This window comes from Erinaceus europaeus, chromosome 9, assembly GCF_950295315.1.
Source record: "Erinaceus europaeus chromosome 9, mEriEur2.1, whole genome shotgun sequence".
NCBI classification, from domain to species: Eukaryota; Metazoa; Chordata; class Mammalia; order Eulipotyphla; family Erinaceidae; genus Erinaceus; species Erinaceus europaeus.
The window spans coordinates 49,083,936-49,104,259 of record NC_080170.1 but is presented as its reverse complement, the minus strand read 5'-3'; the positions used below and the strand labels follow the sequence as shown (position 1 = coordinate 49,104,259).

The following is a 20,324-nucleotide window of genomic DNA, read 5'->3' as shown; positions in this document are numbered from 1 at the left end:
AGTAGCCATGTCAAAGAGAAACTGCAGGTGACTTACTGAAGTCTCACTCCAGATGTTTAAAGTTTCTGTTTTGCATTTTCAAAGGGTGTTCCTTTTCCAATTCCATTTTGTGTCAGAATTTCATTGACTATAACATATGAATTGAAAATGGCCAAAATGACCAATGATCTATCAATAGATTTCACCATTTTTAAATCCAGATTAGATTTTAAAGAGGATACTATTTGATAAAAGATAAATGTAAGCTAAAAAAGGGATGGAAACTTAAATTTTGGTGAATTTTAAATTCGTAGATACTATAAAATACTTTGAATTTGTAGCTACTTTTAGAATATATTCTTCAAATACAAAAATATTTTAAGTGAAAAATTGAAAACAAAAGACTTCGTTACTTTTAAAACAATTTTATTATTGCTGTAGAAAAGTTTGAGTGCGATATTCTCATACATTTTCAAGAACAAGGTTCCTGCATGTTTTCTTCCCAGATAATTTTGAAATAGCAAACATTTCTCAAATGAGGTTTCAGAACACTTATGATTTAATTTCAAAATGAAAATTTCTTCAAAGATCAAGGCTTTTTGTCTTTTTTAAAATTATGTTTTTTAAATGCAACTCTTATTGGATTAGCAGTGAGGTTAAGTTATTAAATTATGTCATTAACATCCCAAAGGTTTATAGTGTAAGGCTATATTTTGAGAAACTAGTGACACTCTGTGATACAGTTGTTTCTAAAGTGTACTTAGGCTACATCTCAAATTGTTGTCAGTTTTGACATATCTAGGCTATTTTTTTTAAGTTAGATTTTATTACTATCCACTGTCAGCTTCATTGCAAAATGAAGAGTCATGGAAAGTAAATTGGAGATGAAATTAAAAATCTTAAGAGTTTTCTATAGGAATGTAAAAGATACTTCTTTTAGAGATATTGGCTATTCAATGTAATATTTATAATAGTTACAGTTTAAAACTCATTTGTGACAGTAACTGACTAACCTACTTATTAAATAATGATATTTAAGTTTCTAAAACTTTATAGTAAATATAATACCCTTTTTATGAGGCTGGGTGGTGGCTCAACCTGGTTGAGTACACATGTCACAATGTGCAAGGACCCATGTTCAAGCTCCCAGTCCCCACCTGCAGGGTGAAAGCTTTGCTAATGGTGAAACATTGATGCAGATGTCTCCCTCCCTCCCTCCCTTCCTCCCTCTCTCTCTCTCTCTTTTTCTCTCTCTCTCTCTTTTTCTCTTTCTCTCTCTCTCTCCCTCTCTCCTCCCCCTCACTCTCTCCCTCTCCCTCTCTCTTCCTCTCTCTCTGTTCCCTTCCCCCCTCCATCACTGGCTTCCCTCTTGATTTGTCTGTCTCTATCTAATAAATAAGAATAATAAAAAAAAATTTAAAAACTATTTAGAAATTATGCACACCTTTTTTAAAATAAAACTCATCAGGCATTGTTACTGAATATTTCACAGGAGAAGACTAAGGTAGTAAAGCAGTAGTTCTTTAGTCTTTTATAATCACTTAAGTGATCAAAAAGAATGAGAGGTGTTATATTCTTTATAAGTGTAAAGAAAAATTATAAACTAAGAGCACTATTTAAAAAGTATATTGATAAAATCATCTTTCTCATTACTTTGGATGTACTTGTAGTTCAATTGATTAGTTATTTAAAAATTCATCTTTTGAACTAAAGACAGGCACAGAAAGCACTCCTCTGGAATATGTGGAGCCAGGGATGGGACCTGAAGTCTCATATTTATAAGCCCTATACTCTTCCCACTAAGCCATTTCTGTCTGCTCATGGCCCAATTTAAATATTCTCATCCTTTTTTTTTCTGTTATACAGAACAAACCTATAGTTAAAATTCATTTTGTAAAATATTTAGCACTTGGAATGGATAATATATAACATGCCCATCATAATATCTCCCTGTGTTATATGGTTTTGTTTCCTTTGTACTTGTGTGCCTCTAATTATCCAATATATCCTATTTTGCATTATTATATCATGGTTCTGTAAATTTGGGGGGCTGGAACAAATCTTTATGTGTTTTCTTAATGGTCTCAGTGGGTGACTTGTCCCAGGTAAGCATATTTGGGGATAACCAGGAGTTAATGGCTATAGTCTAGTAATAGTTAAAAGGGCACATTAACAGTTCATTGTTATTTAGACCTCTAAGATGCATGTTTTGTTTAAATAGGTGCAAATGCCATCCAGATGCTTATAAAAGTATTTGTTGGTAATAGAGTGGCCAATCAGAGTGCCTATTTAGGCAATGATGTCACGATGTCATTTAATATTTTGCCCTAGCACAGTGTACAAGAATCTGCATGGTTGTCCACATGTTTCTTGCCACAGTTGTCCTGTTTGGCCCCCCTTTGATCTGTAAGCTCCTTTCTAGCTGAATGCTGGTAAACGTCCTCTCTGACAGCCCCCTTTGCGCCTGCCTGCTATTATCTGCTGAAGTTCAGAAACCAGAGCATCACTTCAAAAAGCAGAGTTAGGGAGTAGCCAGTCAGAAGAGATTCCTGAGGCATGCACAGTTCTGCCATAATCATTCAAAGATGTTTGGGCAGGGGGTTGGGGTTGGAGAGGTGTACTTGAATAGAGAGAGCTGTGGGGGTTGGCCTCTGGTCACTGGTAAATAAGTGAAGTCAGGTGCCAGAGAGTCTAGACATGGTGATTTCAGTCCTGGGTCTTTGGTATCTGATACTCAATATGGGACTTGTCTGATTGAACACTATTGCTTCTTCATTGCACAGGCTGAAGCCTTTTTAGTGCCTTCCCATTAAATTAGTAAAAGATGACAATGGACGTAGTTAAAACCTAACAAATCTAGTTTTAATATTTCCTAGTTGTCAGCAATTACACTTACTTTTGAAGTGCCATGAGTAGCAATCAAATGAAACACAACGTTGCACTTGGAGTATGAACTAAACCATGCTTTAAAAAAAGCAATACTTTAATTAAAATGGAAGTGTTTCTCTTTCTTATTATGAAAAGCTAATTCCATATCAAGATACATTTCATTCACATCTATTTCTGATTTCTCTTGATTTGGGGGTGGGGTTAAATGTTGTTTGAGATTTCAAACCATGCATTATTTTTTTTGAACATTTAACTCCTGATTTTCTTCATCACAAGACTTAACATAGAATTACTTTAAAAAATGCCTTCAGCTTCTAAATAAATCGCTTGAAGCTCCATTTTATTATCAATTTCTCTACTACAAAGGTTGATTTAAATAAATAGTAATAAATATGCTGCCTTCTTAATGTATTGTGATGTGTTCAGAGGTTTTCCCAAACTTTTACTGATACTGTTAATCATATAACCAAGTTATAAAAATACTTCTGTATCAGTAAAAGTTTGGAAAAAGCCTAAAGTAGGTTTTGAATTAGATATGAAAAATATAGTAGTTGTTTTAATTCTAGAATTGTCAGAACATTTTTATTGATTTTTAACTTAATTTAAAAATTGGGAGCTAATTTATAAATAGGTAGTAAAATCAAAGTCACCTTTATTTTTGTCATTGAGTGCTATTTTTTTATTTGTTAATTGTTGGCATTAGTTATTCTTTACCCCAAAATTTCTCTAAGTGAAACATTTGTGGTTAGATTTGTCTTCTGTGGGAATTTATGATGCATGCTAGCATTTCACATATTACTGTTTTGTGTTTTCACCATATGATAGATTTCATTTTTAATTTTGTTTCTGAACAGTTGTAAATGAATTTGTGTTTTAAATTTTGATTGCCATTTGTGTGTTTCTAGGAATTAGATACAGCTTATCAATGTATTTACCACATATTCTTTTTGAAACTCAGAAGTTATCTGGAAATTAGCACATAATAGTCAAAACAAGATTTGTAAGAATGAGTCTTAAAAAACACCCAGTGAATCCTTACTATTCATTTACCGTATGCCAAAGTCTTGACAGCTTTTAGATCAAAATGTATTAAGATAAAATGTAACAGGGAGACCTCAGTGGATTTTGGTATTGAAGCAGATCTAGGGATTCAGAGGAGGTGAGGGGATTGAGATAGGGTGGGGGGTAAGGAACGAGACGCAGTGGTCTGTGATAGAGGAGGATGATAGTTTGGTGAAGGGTGAGTTGTGCTGGCACATACCTATCTTGGAGAGACAGAGCACTATAATTCTGTGACAATAAGAATTCTAGAAATTCATATTTCCTCAAAGTGATTTTAAAAAAGACATAAATATACCTGGGCCAGGGAAATATCCTAGCATAGGATTTATAAGCCTAAGACCTCAGGTTCTGGTCCACATAGGTCAGAGCTGAGTAGTCTACTAGTCTCTCTCACTAAGTAGATAAATTATTTTCTTTATTTTTTTCTATTGGGAGGTTAATGGTTTATAGTATAGTTGTTGGCACAAGGGTACAGTTTCTCATTTCTCCAAATTACGTCCATGGTTGTGTACTAGGAACTTAACTAGCCCCCCACCCCTCCCAACCCCCTTGCTGCCCTCCTTCCCCAGAATTCTTTGCTTTGGTGCAACATACCACTAGTCCAAGTTTTACCAAGTCTCAGTTCTTGCTTCTTAAGTTCTGTCCAAGAATGAGATCATTCCATATTGATTTTATTTTTTCTGGCCTATCTCATTTAACATGATTCCTTCAAGTTCCATCCAAGTTGAAGTGAAGATGATTTCTTCATTCTTAACAGTTGAGTAGTATTCCATAATATATATGTACCACAGCTTTCTTAGCCACTCATCTATTGTTGGACACCTAGGTTGCTTCCAAGTTTTGGACTATTACAAATTATGCTGCTATGAACATAAATATACATAGATCTTTTTGGATGATTCTGTTTGTTTTCTTAGGATATATTCCCAGGGGAGGAATTACTGAGTTATACAGTAGGTCCATTTCTACCCTCTTGAGAGTTCTTTAGACTGCTCTCCACAGGGTTTGGGCCAATTTGCATTCCCAACAGCAGTGCAGGAGAGTTCCTTTGCCCCTGCACTCTATTCAGCATTTGTTGTTGCTATTTTGATGTATGACATTCTCACAGGGATGAAGTGGTATCTCATTGTTGTCTTTATTTGCTTTTCTCTGATAATCAGTGACTTGGAGCATCTTTTCATGTCTGTTGGCCCTTTGGATCTCTTCTTTAGTGAAGATTCTGTTCAGATTCTCTCCTTACTTTTGGCTGGGGTTATTTGATTTTGGTTACTGATTTTGCTGAGCTCTTTGTATATTTTGTTTATTATTATTATCTGATGCATCACATAGAAATATTTTCTCCCATTCAGTAAGGAGTCTCTTTTATTTGGGTGTTAGTTTCTTCTTCCTCTTTTTTTTTTAAAGATTTTATTTATTTATTATGAGAAAGATAGGAGGAAAGAACCAGACATCACTCTAGTATATGTGCTGCCAGGGATTAAACTGGGGACCTCATGCCTGAGAGTCCAATGCTTTATCCACTACTAATGCTTTATCTCCTGGACCATGGGTGTTGATTTCTTTTGCTATGCAAAAGCTTTTCAATTTGATCTAGTTCCAATGGTTTATTTTTGTTTTTGTTTTCCTTGCAAATGGATTCGAGTTATTGAATACATTGGGAAAACTTAGATTGGAAAGAGTTTTGCCATTGTTTTCCTCTAAGTATCTGATAGTTTCTGGTTTAACATCCAAACCCTTGATCCATCTGGAGTTTACTTTTGTTGGTGGTGAGATGAGGTGGTTCAGTTTCATTTTCCTAGATGTTTCAATCCAGTTTTCCCAATGCCATTCCCAACCCAGGATACTCCTTCCTCTACCTAATATTTATGGCTCCCTTGTCAAAAATTAGATGTCCATAGGTGTGGGGGCTATAAATAAATATTTTTGAAAAGACAATACACGAGAAAATTTCAGGTTATAAATTAACTGCCATATGTTAGCAATTTGTCTTAAAGAAAAATGTCTTTACATAATGTATGCTAAGTTAATTGGCTGATTTAGAAATAACAGAGGACTTGTTTCTCAAAACCATAGCATAAAGTTTGTTTTTCCTTTATTGTAGCAACTAAATGTTACCAAAAATAAGTCTAAGTGTTGTTCATTGACATAAATCACTTAGTTCTTTCTTCCTACTTTTCTGTGTGTTGCATGTAAGACTTCTCTTCCTTTCCTCTAATCAATTAAAAGATAATCCCCACTTTAGACCTATGCCTAAGTGATTGGATCTGGTATACAACTTCAGTTAGAACATTTGACATTTTCTAAACTTAGCCCTCCATTCTAAACATTTCTTCTAAACTCAAAACTATATTTGTTCCTTTTACTGAATATCTATCATAGACTATCACAGTCTTATATTCAGCATATTTCAAATAACTGGTCCTTTCAAGTTTCCTTCTATGCTAGTTTCCCTGATGTAGAGAATATTGGTATCACCCTCCATGTTATTGCTTCAGTGCTGGAAATTGAGGGCCATCTTTGACTCCTTAAACCTGAACATCCAGTTAGTTGTGAAATCACATTTTTATTCTTTTTTTCTCTTTTTAAAAAATTCTTTTCTAAAGTATTTTTTAACTCATCTTTTCATCTCTCTGCCCACCTATCCAGGCAGCCAGTACCTCTCCTGTACTTTCCTTCTAACCTATCAGATGATTTTATCACATTTTCCTCACCCTGTTTCATTAATTTTCTTTCTTTCTTTCTTTCTTTCTTTTTTTCTTTCTTTCTTTCTTTCTTTCTTTCTTTCTTTCTTTCTTTCTTTCTTTCTTTCTTTCTTTCTTTTTTTTTAACTGGCCATATCTTTTTAAAATACAAATCTCATCCTGACACTTTCCTTGCTTTGGAAGCCTTTAATGGCTTTTCATTATCCTGAAGAGGTAGCCCTAGTGCTTAACATCACTTTAGGACCTTACAGGATCTGGCATTTGCCTTCTTATCTCACAACTCTGTTTCCCTTCCTATACCCATGTGTTTGTTCTTTTGGTTCTTGAGATAACAGACTCTATCCTATCTTATACATTTTGCACAAACATTGGTCTTTCACAGAGTACTTAGCTGCCATCTAGTATTTTTAATTATTTCACTGCAAAGGCTTTATCTGATATTTATCTTATGTTTCCAAGAACTATGGAAGTTCTTTTTTTTATGCTGGGCATTGAGTGGTTCATTAATCATTTATTTCAGTTATTAGAGCATACCATTTCTAAAATGGATTGGAAGTGTAATTGTATTACATTATTTCTAACATGTAATTTATGATGGTATTGTGATAAAATACTGATTCTGGAGATTGGCTTGTGTGTTTAAGTAAAATATGCCCTGTGCTTCTTGGTAGCTAATGAAGATGCTCTTTGAATGTTCAGATGAACGAATTGACTTGGAACTCATTTCTTTCTGCATTAATCTTGCTGCTAACAAAAGGAATGTACAGCTTATCTGTGAAGGTTAGTGCTTTGAGCATCACAGATAGCTTCTTTTACCACATAGCAATTGATATATATTGAAAAAGAGTAAAGAATTAAGAACTGTTTGTCTGTAGAAATCCTACTTTTAAGTAGTTTAGTATTTTTTTTTTAAATTACAACAATAGTTCTTAAAGGTTAGACTCAGATTATCTTTATATTTGGAGTACAACTGCCCCTAGTAAGAATTTGTAAATAATGGTCAATTACCCTTAACTGAACTTTGCGTTTTAAAAATACTTTTTAGGGGAAAAAAAGCATTTTATTTGCAAAGGATTATTGCAATGTAAGACGATTCATTACAAAACACTGAATATTTCTCAAGTGTGTAGGTAAAATGACTTGTCATGCATTGTGTCATAAAAGTGTACTTAATAGTTTTTTGGGGGGCCTGGTGGTGACACACCTGGTTAAGCACACATGTTACAGTGTGCAAGGACCCAGGTTTGAGTCTCCGGTCCCCACCTGCAGGGGATAGCTTCATGAGTGGTGAAGCAGGGCTGCAGGTGTCTCTCTATCTCTCTCCCTCTCTATCACCCCTTCCCTCCCAATTTCTGGCTGTGTCTATCCAATGAATAAATAAAAAAAAAATAAATGATTTTTAAAAAGCTTTTTTTATTTAATGTACTATATTTTTTGTTAGTGATTTGATAATCGTTTATAAAATTATAAGATTACTGGAATACAGTTCACATTCATTATAAAAAATAAAAGAGCCTGGTCAAATATCTCACTGGGTTAATGTGCTGGTTTACCATGTGCATGACCCACGTTTGAACCTGGCCCTACCACATTGAAGGAAGTGTTGGTATTATGGTCTCTTTCACTATCTCTGCCTCTCTGCTTCTCTGTCTCTATCTAAACAAAAAAATACAAGGAAGTAATGGAAAAAAATCAAAAATTTTATTCTCACTAACTGGAGATGACCATCAGTAATTTTGCTACCATGTTTTTGATTATGTTTAAGTGAAATTGTGACTCTCCTATATATATGTAGCAATAAAGTCTTTTAAAGTTAATACTGTCTTGACTATTGTTCCATGTGATTAAATATTTTTATAAAACAGCATTGTAAATAGCTGTAAAATTATCTCAAATGCATTTACATATTGTTTAATCTGCTATTTTGATTAATTTGTTGCTATTCCTTTTCTGTTAAAAGCAATATTGCTTTACTTTTCTCTGAATCTCTACAGATTTCCTTTTTTATATTATATGGATAACTTCCTAGGTATATTTTTTTCTGGGACAAAAGTGCTCATTATTTTTCATTATTAATTAGTGACTTGATTTTTTTTCATTTTTTTATTGGGGGTTAATGATTTACAGTGCAGTTATTGACAGGTGGGTATGATTTCTCATTTTCACACTTTCTCCCTGTGAAAGTTCTTTGTAGAACACTCTCAGTCACAACTTAGGTCCTTCTCATTATGCAACAGGACCCCAAAGTTCTCTTTACCTCCCCCCTCCCCCTTTTCCAGAGTTCTTTGCTTTGGTGCAACACACCATACCCAGTCCAAGTTTCACTTTATGGTTTCCCTTTCTCCTTTATTCCTTAAGTTCCTTATTTCTTAATTTCTCCTATAAGTCAAATCATTTGGTATTTGCCCTCCTCTTTTTGGCTTATCTTACTTATCATGATGCCTTCAAATTCTACCCAAGGTGAGGCAAGAGTATTCTATAGGCAGACACGTAAAAAAGCATATATTCTTATTCCATTTATTTTTACTTATTTGTATTATTTTTATAGCACCTGTGTGGCTCCTTATACATACTTTTTTATTCTTTACTAGAGAGAGAGAAAGAAAAGAAAAGGAGAGAGGGAGAGAACCCATAGTACCACTCCATCCTGGAAACTCCTTATGGTGCTATTCATGGTGCTCCCACATGGTGCTGGGGCTTAAATCCTAGGCTCATGCATAGTAAGATATGAAATCTACCAAGAAAAGGCAAATCCTGAGGAGGAGGAAGAAACGTGGTCATAATCAGCAGATATAGTCGGCTGGAAGGGGCACAAAGGAACCTTCTGGAGTAACTGGAAACTGCATTTTGATATAGAATATAGATATACATATAAGGGTATACACTTCTCAGAATTATTGTGCTCTTAAGATCTATACATTTTGCTACGTGGAATTGGTTTTTTTAGACCTATGGACAAAAATCTATTAAATTTAAGTGAAACAGTTTTACTGAGGCTTTGACAAAAATCTATTTAAGTGAAACAATTTTATTGAGGCGTTCTATGCTTTCCTTTTTCAGGAAATGGGCTGAAGATGCTCATGAAGAGGGCTCTGAAGTTCAAGGATCCCTTACTGATGAAAATGATAAGGAATATTTCTCAGCATGATGGACCAACGAAGAACTTATTTATTGCAAGTAGAGTTTTTCCTACCTATTAACATAATAATTGGGGTTCTAAAGTGCAGTTTAGAAAATGTAATTTTTTTAAATTGCTACCAGGGTTACTGCTGGGACTCAGTGCTTACATGATGAATTCACAACTCCTGGTGACCATTCTTTGTCTTTTTTTTTTTCTTCATAGAGATATAGAGGTAAATTGATAAGTAAGGGGAGGTAGAGAATGAGAAAGAAAGACACCTTTAGCACTGCTTCATCGCTTGTGAAACTTCCCCATGCAGATAGAAATCAGAGCCTTGAGCCTTTGTCCTTGTACAGGGTAATGTGCACTTTCCCTGGCAAACTACTGCATAGGTCCTAGAAAATATAATTCTTCCTGAACTGTCATCAGATACTTACTCTTCACCCAAGTCGACTTTTTAAAATAAGATGTGTGTGTGTGTGTGTGTGTGTGTGTGTGTGTGTGTATGGGGGGTGGTCAGAACCAGAGAGGAACCAGAAGCAGAGTATCATTCCGGCATATGTGATGCTGGGACTTGAACTTGAGACCTGATGTACAATTCCATTGTACTACCAGTTGTGCAACCCTACAGACTGCTCCAAGTTGACATTTTTATAATCACTCTCTTACTGCTAGAAATCTCAACCTGTTTCCTAACTTTAAAAAGAAAAGGTTTATTTTATATGAGGAAAAAGAAGTGAACGTGAGAGCAGTTAGTGATATGCAGTACTGGGAATCAAACCTGGGGCTTCCTGGGTGCAAAGCATGAGCTCTATCTCCAGCTGCTTTAATGTTCTTTTCGCTTTGTTGGCTTTCATTGACCCAACCTAAATCCAGTTCTCTTATCTTGAATCAATTCAGTATAGATTTCCTGAGCACTTTAATTGAATCGGGTTTATTGAAACAGATGGATCATCTTTGATGCTTAGCTTTTCTTTCTATAGGTTAAATGATTATATTTGCTCTTGTGCAGAAATTACATTTCAAATGTCTATTAAAAATTCTGTTTTATTCAGGATTATGTTGGGGACCTTGCAGCACAGATCTCTAATGACGAAGAGGAGGAGTTTGTGATTGAATGTTTGGGAACTCTTGCAAATTTGACCATTCCAGATTTAGACTGGGAATTGGTTCTTAAGGAATATAAGTTGGTCCCATACCTCAAGGATAAACTAAAACCAGGTTTGTACTAAGTTTTCACTTCTTCACGGTTACTAAGTTTTTTCATTTTCATTCATTCATTAATTCATTCATTAATTCATTCATTATTTATTTATTTATTGAGAGAGAGAGAGAGAGAGAGACTATAGCACTAAAGCTTCCTCCAATGTGGTGGTGCCAAGATCTAACCTATACACACTAAAGCAACACACTATCCAGGTGAGCTATTTTGCTAGTGGATATTTTTCTAGTGGATAGATTGCTATAGAATTATTTTGTGGTCATTTTTATACTGGGTAACACATTTTATTCCCATAGCTCTAGCTCTCCCAGGAAGGAGGTCACCGTATCTCCCCTTATATGGACCTAACAGTATGTTCTCTTTTTCTTTTTAAAGATTTGTTTTCTTATTTCTTTTTTTTTTAATGGTCCAAAAATATATTGTTACTTTATATAACTCATTTGTTATTAATATATCACATATGAGTGACATTGAAAAATCTTTATCCTTTCCTATCTATTTTTTTCTTTTCATTTTTTATTGATTTAATAATGATTGGCAAGACCATAGGATAAGAGGGGTACAATTCCATACAGTTCCCACCACCAGAGTTCTGTATCCCATGCCCTCCATTGGAAGCTTTCCTGTTCTTTATCCCTGAGGGAGCATGGACTCAGGATCATTATGGGGTGCAGAAAGTGGAAGGTCTGGCTCCTGTAATTGCTGCTCTGCTGGACATGGGACGTTGACAGGTCAATCCATATTCCCTGCCTGTTTCTATCATTCCCTAGTGGGACAGGGCTCTGTAGAGGTGGATTTCCAGGACACATTGGTGAGATCATCTGCCCAGGGAAGTCAGTTTGGTGTCATGGTAACATCTGCAACTAGGTGGCTGAAAAAGCATTAAAATATAAAGTGGAACAAATAGTTTAATAATCAGGAACCTAAAGGCAAGAATATAGCAGATGAAATTTGGGGTCTCCATTTTGGAAAAAGCTGGTAGGTCTATTTTACGTATATTCCAAGGGGCCTATGACTTTATACCAGTTTTTGCCCGAGCCTGACAGCTAACATTCAGGTGGGCCAAAGGATTATTATTTCATATGAAATATATGGTTTCACATGAGGGAGCAAGGGGTGGGAGAGAGAGAGAAGCCAGAGCACCGGTTAGGCACATGTAGCATCAGAAATCAAACCAGGAGCCTTCAGCGTGCAAGTTCTTGCCTTCTCAGCTTGGCCTGTTTCTCCAGCTGTACAATAATGTTATTTTCTCTTTCCTATCCTGCTTGCTTTCTTGTTATTTTTTGGTTGTTCTGCCTTTTAAAAGCTTGTAAAAGTCAGATATTTAAATGAGTCTTCCATATCCTGTGTTTACATTATGATTAGTTGGGTGTTCTAAGACTCATTTATACTTCTCTGTTGCCTAACCCATCACAAACTGTCATCAAGAAACATGTAAATCTGGAAAAAAGGACAAATCTATAAACCTGTTTAGATAGATTCCATAAGAACTGATGTAAGAGCTTCTGGTCTCTTTTCTATAACTTGAAATTTTAGTAATATAAAAGGATTTGGATCAAGTTTTTTAAAAATACACCCTTAAAATTCCTTTATTTATTTATTTATGAGAGATAAAAATGTGAGAGGAATAGAGAAAGAAAGGACTATAACACTGCTCAGTTCTGGCACAAGGTGGTGCCCGGGATTAAACCTGTGACTTCTGGGACCTTAGGCATGCAAGCTGTCATGCTTGTAAACTGATATTATCTCCCAGGCCCTAGGTTAGGACTTTTTAATGAAAACATTATGTTATTTGATTTTACTAGGTGCTGCAGAAGATGATCTTGTTTTAGAAGTGGTCATAATGATTGGAACAGTATCTATGGATGATTCTTGTGCTGCATTATTAGCAAAATCTGGGATAATTCCTGCACTCATTGAATTGCTGAACGGTAAGTCATAATGTATTTTTATGCTAATATGTCAACAGTTTAACTTTTAAGATAGAATCTGTAATGATGAAATTTTATCATTTTATATTAATTGCCTAACAAATTAAATTGCATGACTGAGAAAAATGAGTTAAGTGTAACCATGACTAGGATTAACTAGATAATATCAAAGACCTTTAAGTAAAGACTGCTGTTATAAAGCTATTCAGCGTGAGGATCCCGGTTTGAGCCCCCGGCTCCCCACCTGCAGGGGAGTCGCTTCACAGGCGGTGAAGCAGGTCTGCCGGTGTCTGTCTTTCTCTCCCCCTCTGTCTTTCCCTCCTCTCTCCATTTCTCTCTGTCCTATCCAACAATGACTAACGACATCATCAACAACAACAATATCACTACAACAATAAAACAACAAGGGCAACAAAAGGGAGTAAATATAAAATAAGTAAAATTAAAAAAATAAATAAATAAAGCTATTCAGGATCAATTTAATCTGCTTTTTTCTGCCTCTTTCAGTATTTTTATTCTTTTTAAAAATATTTATTTACTTATTTATTTTTGGATAGAGACAGTAATTGAGGGGAGCGCAAGATAGAGAAGGAGAGGAGAAAGAAACACCTGCAACACTACTTCATCACTTGTAGAGCAGATGGGGACTTGGAGCTTGAACCTAGGTTCTTGTGCACTGTAATGCATGTGTTCAACCAGGTGCACCACCACTTAGTTCCCAATATATATATTTTTATTATTCTCCTTACAAATGTAATACTCTTTTACTTTGAAATACTCAATTTTCTTTCAGCTCAACAAGAAGATGATGAATTTGTGTGTCAGATAATATATGTATTCTATCAGATGGTTTTTCACCAAGCTACAAGAGATGTCATAATCAAGGAAACACGTATCCTTTCAGTGCTTACAGTAGATAATGACATTTAATTATGTAGAAAAGATGTATCTTTGGGTTTTTTTTTTCTTGGATTTTGTTGTTGCAGTTTTGTTATCTATATTTCACGTGAGTGAAAGCATCTAGTAGTTAGTTGTCTTTCACTTTATTCATTTCACTTAGCAAAATCACTTACAAACCATGCAATATCATATTTTTAATAGTGGAGTACTAATACATTCAATAATATATCTCATAGGGCTAGGGAAATAGCATAAAGGTTATGCAAGAAGACCTTCATGCCTGAGGCTCTGAGGCCCCAGGTTCAATCCCTAGTACCACCCCAAGCCAGAACTGAGCAGTGTTCTGTTAACTATCTACCTCTATACAAGGTCACAGGCATAACCCTTGTGTTCTGACAAAAGTTGTACTCTCTGGGAAGTCCTGAAATCTGTCTGGAGGAGAAGTTTCTCTCCATGGGGGTCTGTCTCACTGGCCGCTCCTGCTTCATCAATAAGCTGCCTTTGTGCTGGGGGATGAGGTTGGAGGTTCAGTGGGAGACTCACCGCTTGGTTCACATTTGTCCACCCCAGCACCCTTTTGCCAATTGGTAAGTGGGTTATAATTTTCCACCATGGTTTCTCTGTTGTTAAAATTTCGTGGGCTCTTGCCGGGCTGGCTAGCTTCATGGCGGGTAACAGAGACGCGGAGACAACGGCTGGGCAGGGCAGCTGTATTTCTTTATTCAGGAACAACGATTCACAAACTAAGACAAACTAATCACCAAACAGAACTCTGCTGTCTCTTTGCGGCGGCGCAAGCACTCTCTCTTACTCTGGAACTCAGGAACCCTCTCCCTTACTCTCGAACTCAGAAACTCTCGCACCCTCGCACTCTCGAACTCCGGAACTCAGGAACTCGGTCACTGGGGAACTCAGGAACTCTCGGACTCCGGAACCCTCTCCCAGGGTCCCTTGGGGCGGGGCCAAGCAGGCCCGCGAAATTAACAGGACTCATCCAATTCTCTTGGAGGGGGGGGGCTAGAACAAGCCAATGTAAAGCATACGACACCGCTTGGTTCACATTTGTCCACCCCAGCACCCTTTTGCCAATTGGTAAGTGGGTTATAATTTTCCACCATGGTTTCTCTTTGTCCCTTCCTCTGTAGTTTCTCTCCTTCTGGCCTGGAAATCCTGCTTTTCTTCAGAGATTCCAGGATCTGTGAGATTTCTTTGAGCAGAGTAAATCTAAATGTTGTCTTTTTTTTTTTTTTCCTTTAGGGTTATTGCTGGAGCTTGGCACTTGTGTTGCAAATCCACTGCTCCGCTTTATTTGACAGGACAGAAAAAGATTGAGAGAGGAGGGGAGATAAAGAGGGAAAGAGAAAGAGAGATACCTGAAGACCTACTTCACTGCTTATGAAGTGTCCCCCATACAAGCCGGGACCATTGAGCGAGTCCTTGAGCTTTGTACTATGTGTGCTTAACCAGCTGCACAACTGACCAGTCCCCTAGGTGTTGTCTTCCTGCAGCCATCTTGACTCAATCTTAATTTTTCTTTTTACCTTCTCCTTATGAGTATTGCTTGTTTTTATTTACCCCGTGTTACTATAAATAATTTTTTAATCAGCTGAAGTGATTTTTTACTTTTTATGGTAAATTATTTTCTTGTAGTTCTAATTTATATTGTACATTCACATATATAATATATATATTTATTATTTATTCCATTTTGTTGCCCTTGTTGTTTTACTGTTGTAGTTATTATTATTGTTGTTATTGATGTTGTCGTTGTAGGATAGGACAGAGAAATGGAGAGAGGAGGAGAGAAAGACACCTGCAGACCTGCTTCACCACTTATGAAGCGACTCCCCTGCAGGTGGGGAGCTGGGGGTTCGAACCGGGATTCTTGCCAGTCCTGGCGCTTTGCGCCACGTGTGCTTAACGCACTGCACTACCACCCGACTCCCTGTATTATATTTTTAAAAAATTTCTTTTTGAAACATCTAGTTGCAGCTTCCATATTTTGTTTTTTCTTTCCTATAGTAACCATATGTAGGGTTAATTTTTCTTTGCTTTATTTTAATAAGAGAGCGAGATACAGAGAGAAAGACCAGAACATTGCTTAGCTCAAGTTTATGGGGTTCCCCAGCCCCACACACAGGGTTCTACTGTGACTTTATTTTTCTGTTCTTTTGTGTTAATTAATTAAAAATTAAAATTAATTTTCCTAAGAAGAGTTGAATTATCAGCTCCCTCTTTAGTTATTTTTAGAATATTTATGTTTCTGAAAATTGACTGAAATTGTATATCTGAGATTGACTTGATCAGTCTTATGTCCTTTTCTTTGTTTTTTAATGAAATATTAAAATCTTTATTAATGATTTTAAATTTTGAAACTATTCAAATTAGCATTTGAATTTAATGTGAGTTTTTCTGCTATGATTGGATCACCTCAACATCAGATACAGTCTGTATCCTTAACTTTGTAAACAGAAGCTCCAGCATATCTTATAGACCTGATGCATGATAAAAACAATGAAATCCGAAAGGTCTGTGACAATACATTAGATATTATAGCAGTAAGTATTTTTTCTTTCTACACAAAGTATAATAGACTTTCTTTGTAGAAAAATTATAGTGTTATGGATGATTTTCCTATATTAAAATAACTTTGTATTCCTGGGATACAGGACTGTAAATAACTTGCTGTATAACTTACATAACCTGTTTTACACAATGTTCATGTAGAATATTGGTGAGAATTTCTTTTTTTTCTTTTTGTATTTTTATTGTTTTGTGTATTCACTGGATAGAGACAGACGTTGAGAGAAGGGGGAGAAAGAGAGAGAGAAAAAGAAAGTAAGACACCTGCAGCTCAGCTTCACCCCTTGTGAAGCTTCCCTCCTGCAGGTGGAGACCAGGGGCTTTAACACAGTTGCTTGCACATTGTAACATGTGGGCTCAACCAGGTGAATTCCTACCACCCCCCATCTCTTTTCTTCAGGGGATTTTTTAAGTTGTCTGGTTTTGGCTTCAGATCAATAATCTTTTTATGAAATGAATCGCAAATGTCCCCTTCCTCTGTTATCTGAGAAAATTCTGGGTTATTATTTCTTCCTTATATGTTTGATTAAATTCACTAGTGAAGTAATAAGAATTTAAATATGCAGAAAATATTTTTAATTAGTGATTTAATAATGGTTTAAAAAATTACAAGATGTTACAACAAGATTTTATAGGGGAATCATTCCACACTGCACTCACTAGTGAAATTTCTTTCTTTGAGACTTGCGTTTACCTTGTATTGAATGAAAAATATGGACCAGAGAGATATCTCACTGGGTAGCCTGTGTGCCTTGCTGTGTACACAGTCCAGGCTCAAGGCCTCAAAAGGTGTACAAAAAGTGATATGGCACTGGAGGAAGCTCTGGTATTGTAGTCTCTATATCTCCCTCCCCACCCCCCTTCTGAATGAAGAAGTATATATATCTGAGGGGGAAAAAAAAAGTCAGCTTGGAGTGGGTAATCTCTAGTGATGAAAAAAGAAAGGAAGGAAGAAAGAGAGATAGAAAGAAAGAAAGAAACCAGTATAGCCCCAGTGACAGCAACAAAAAATATTTAATGATTAAGAAAAGAAAAAAAATCTTGACTCAACTTTACACCTGGATTCTTTGATTAAAAAGCTGTTGTCTTTTTAACTACCATAGGCTTGTAAATGGTTTGGTACTATACAGGCTTCTGTTACTGAGATTTTGAATTGGCAGCCCTTTCTCATTTAGTACCTTTAATTTTTACCATGGGCTGTATGTGTGTATTTTAGTAATCTGGAATTAACAGCTAACTCTGGTATCTCAAACTTGGAAAACAGCATGCTCTTTTCATTTCAGGAGAGACGTAACATTTAATAAGGCTTGTATTGAAATGAGATAAATGAAAATAGGTTAATAGGTCATTTTTAAGGAAGTAGTTATATTTTCTATATATAAAAAAATACTAGGGAAGCCTTTGTCAGACAAAGAACCCGAATTTACTAGTACTTATTTCCAGTAGGGGAGACAGTTCTGTTGTTTCATAATATCTTGAAAAGGGAAGTTAGAAAGTTTCTTAGGGTTTGGAGTAGGGTTAGCATTAGAATTCACATTACCTAAGAATTTTTAAAAGCATGCAGTAACTAAGAATTGGATAAATGGGTAGATAGTAGCCACTTACAATTGACTTCCAGGTTGGGAATAGGAACAGAACAGGGATTTTTAAATAAGTTCTTGACAGAAATGTGTAAAATGGTCTTTCCAGGGGTGATAGAGTTGGCTTTTGCTTGTTTTATGCTATTGTGGATTTTTAATTGAAGATTTTTGTCATTTTTATTTCTTAAGTTATATAACCAAGTCAAAGTTAAAGAGACAAACTTGATTAGCCCTTATTTATTTTTTGAAGTTCATTCTTTCTATTTATAAACCTCAAATTGAAAATATTAGAATATTTTTAGATTTTTAGAATTTGTGTCTGTATATGTAAATGTGCATATATAACCTCTCAGTCTTAGGCTATATTAAGCATTGGCTTTTTTTTCCCCCTAGTTGGTATAACCACTGGATTTATAAAAAATATAAAATCGTGATTTCTTACTTGAATAAATTTTATTTAGCTGTATCTTTTATTGTGTGATTCATTGAGCATATTATTTGAAATGATACTGTACAAATAAATGGGCCTTCTCTTTGCTTTGAACAGAGGTTGAAGAGACAAATGTACTTTGAGATCTGGTTATAAAAACAAAGGGGAAAAACAAAGCCAAGGGCAACCCTTGGACATTACTGTTCATATATAGATAGTATATGTATAAAAGCCATAAGTTATATATGTGTGTCTAACTATGTCCATGTTTAATACACATATCGTGTACATAGCACTGGGAGAATTTCCTAAGCTATAAAAGACATTTTTTATCAGTTACTCCCTTAATCTTAATGAGCAATTAAATGACTCTAGATCTACTTTAATTTAGTATGAAGAAGTGTTACCACATTACATTCTCAATTAGGTGACTGCCACATTAAAAGAGGAAGAAAAATCTGTTTTCCATCAGTTAATGTTGGAACACAAAGCAGATCTATGTAGCTCTATGTTATCCTAGAGTGTGTTAATCAGATACAAGGTGTGACGGAAGCCAGTGACAGAGTTTTCCTGATAGTGAGCAGGCTCTGGTAATAGGCTAGTTACAGCTTCATAATGTTTCAGTGCTTCAATAGTAAAGAAAAATGATATGGGACTTCAAAAAAGATAACATAGTACATATAAAATTAAACTGTTAAGTCGTGGTGTTTTAGAAATTTTGTTTGGCAACTGTATAAACAGATCCTAATATAAAGAGCTTAGAAGAAAATAAAAGGCAAAACATGTTTTTCTTTTTGCTTTTAAGATCCGAGGAATATGTTTCACCATTCCAGGCTACTTTTTCACTCAAATAGCGCATGCACACCAGAGAGGGAAATGGAGAGAGAGAGAGAGAAAAGATAGAGAGTAGAAGAGATAGATAGATAGATAGATAGATACTACAATATCAGAGCTTCCTACAATGCTACACCACTTTCTGTACAGTATGAGGCCTTGAGCCTGGACCGTGTACACAGCAAGGCACACAGGCTACCCAGTGAGATATCTCTCTGGCCCATGTTTTTCATTCAATACAAAATAAATGCAGTCTCAAAGAAAGGATATCAGGATATGCTCCCTATGAAAATAAGCATTTCAAAAATGAGAAAAACCGCTATAGTCCTAGAATATTTCCATGCTTGACGAATATATTTTGATGATTTATTTGGGCTGTATTGAGCTGAGACATTCCTAAATTCCCGTAGTTATTTTCTGGCATTGGAGGTGGTCACATAAGAGGGAACTAGAGATTTGAGCAGGGATAGAGGAAATTTATTTTAATTGACAGATATTGAATTTATTTAATATTTGACACTGGAAATTCATGTACAGTTGCTGCTGTTGAGAATAAACTGTTTATACTGCCAGTAGCCTTTGGTTTGAGGGATAGTTCGTCATTCTCCTCCACCAACTTTAATATCACTTTCTTGAAGAAATGTTGATTTACACAATTTTTGTTGTCACAAGGGTACACTGCCACATTTCCCCCATTGGGGGAGGGGTAATTATTTCAACAATATTATAAATTACATTAATAGTAAGTATATACTTATATAATTTTAGAACTTGAGTAAATTTTAGAGTTGTCTCATTTAGAAATAACGACTCTGGTGCCAAGAAATATTAAAATAACCTTTAGGAGGTTGTATATTTATATTAGTATCAGTGCTAGGAGTAGATCTAGCCTTCTGATTCCCAGTTCAGTGTTCTTTGTGTTATACCGTATCATAATATTAACAGCTATAAACTTAGACTGAGACACAAACATAAAAACTCTGGCCTTTTGGATTGCCGTTTAACTTGATTCATTAAGGATAGCTATAGAAGATAAATTGAACTGGGTAGAGATTCCAGAATAGTGAATATGATAGCACTGGGAGTCGGGC

At 35.5% G+C, this 20,324-nt stretch overlaps 1 protein-coding gene across 5 annotated transcripts in view; it reads left to right on the top strand.

The window, feature by feature from the left end:
* KIFAP3 (kinesin associated protein 3) overlaps positions 1-20,324 on the top strand; it is a 127,048-nt gene that overhangs the window by 63,449 nt on the left and 43,275 nt on the right. For all 5 annotated transcript variants that reach the window (XM_060197862.1, XM_060197866.1, XM_007523791.3 and 2 more), the window contains 6 exons: positions 7,304-7,412; positions 9,693-9,805; positions 10,809-10,974; positions 12,781-12,906; positions 13,700-13,798; positions 16,279-16,364. In XM_060197862.1, coding sequence (XP_060053845.1) covers positions 7,304-7,412; positions 9,693-9,805; positions 10,809-10,974; positions 12,781-12,906; positions 13,700-13,798; positions 16,279-16,364 — 699 coding nt within the window. The remainder of the gene's footprint in view (positions 1-7,303; positions 7,413-9,692; positions 9,806-10,808; positions 10,975-12,780; positions 12,907-13,699; positions 13,799-16,278; positions 16,365-20,324) is intronic.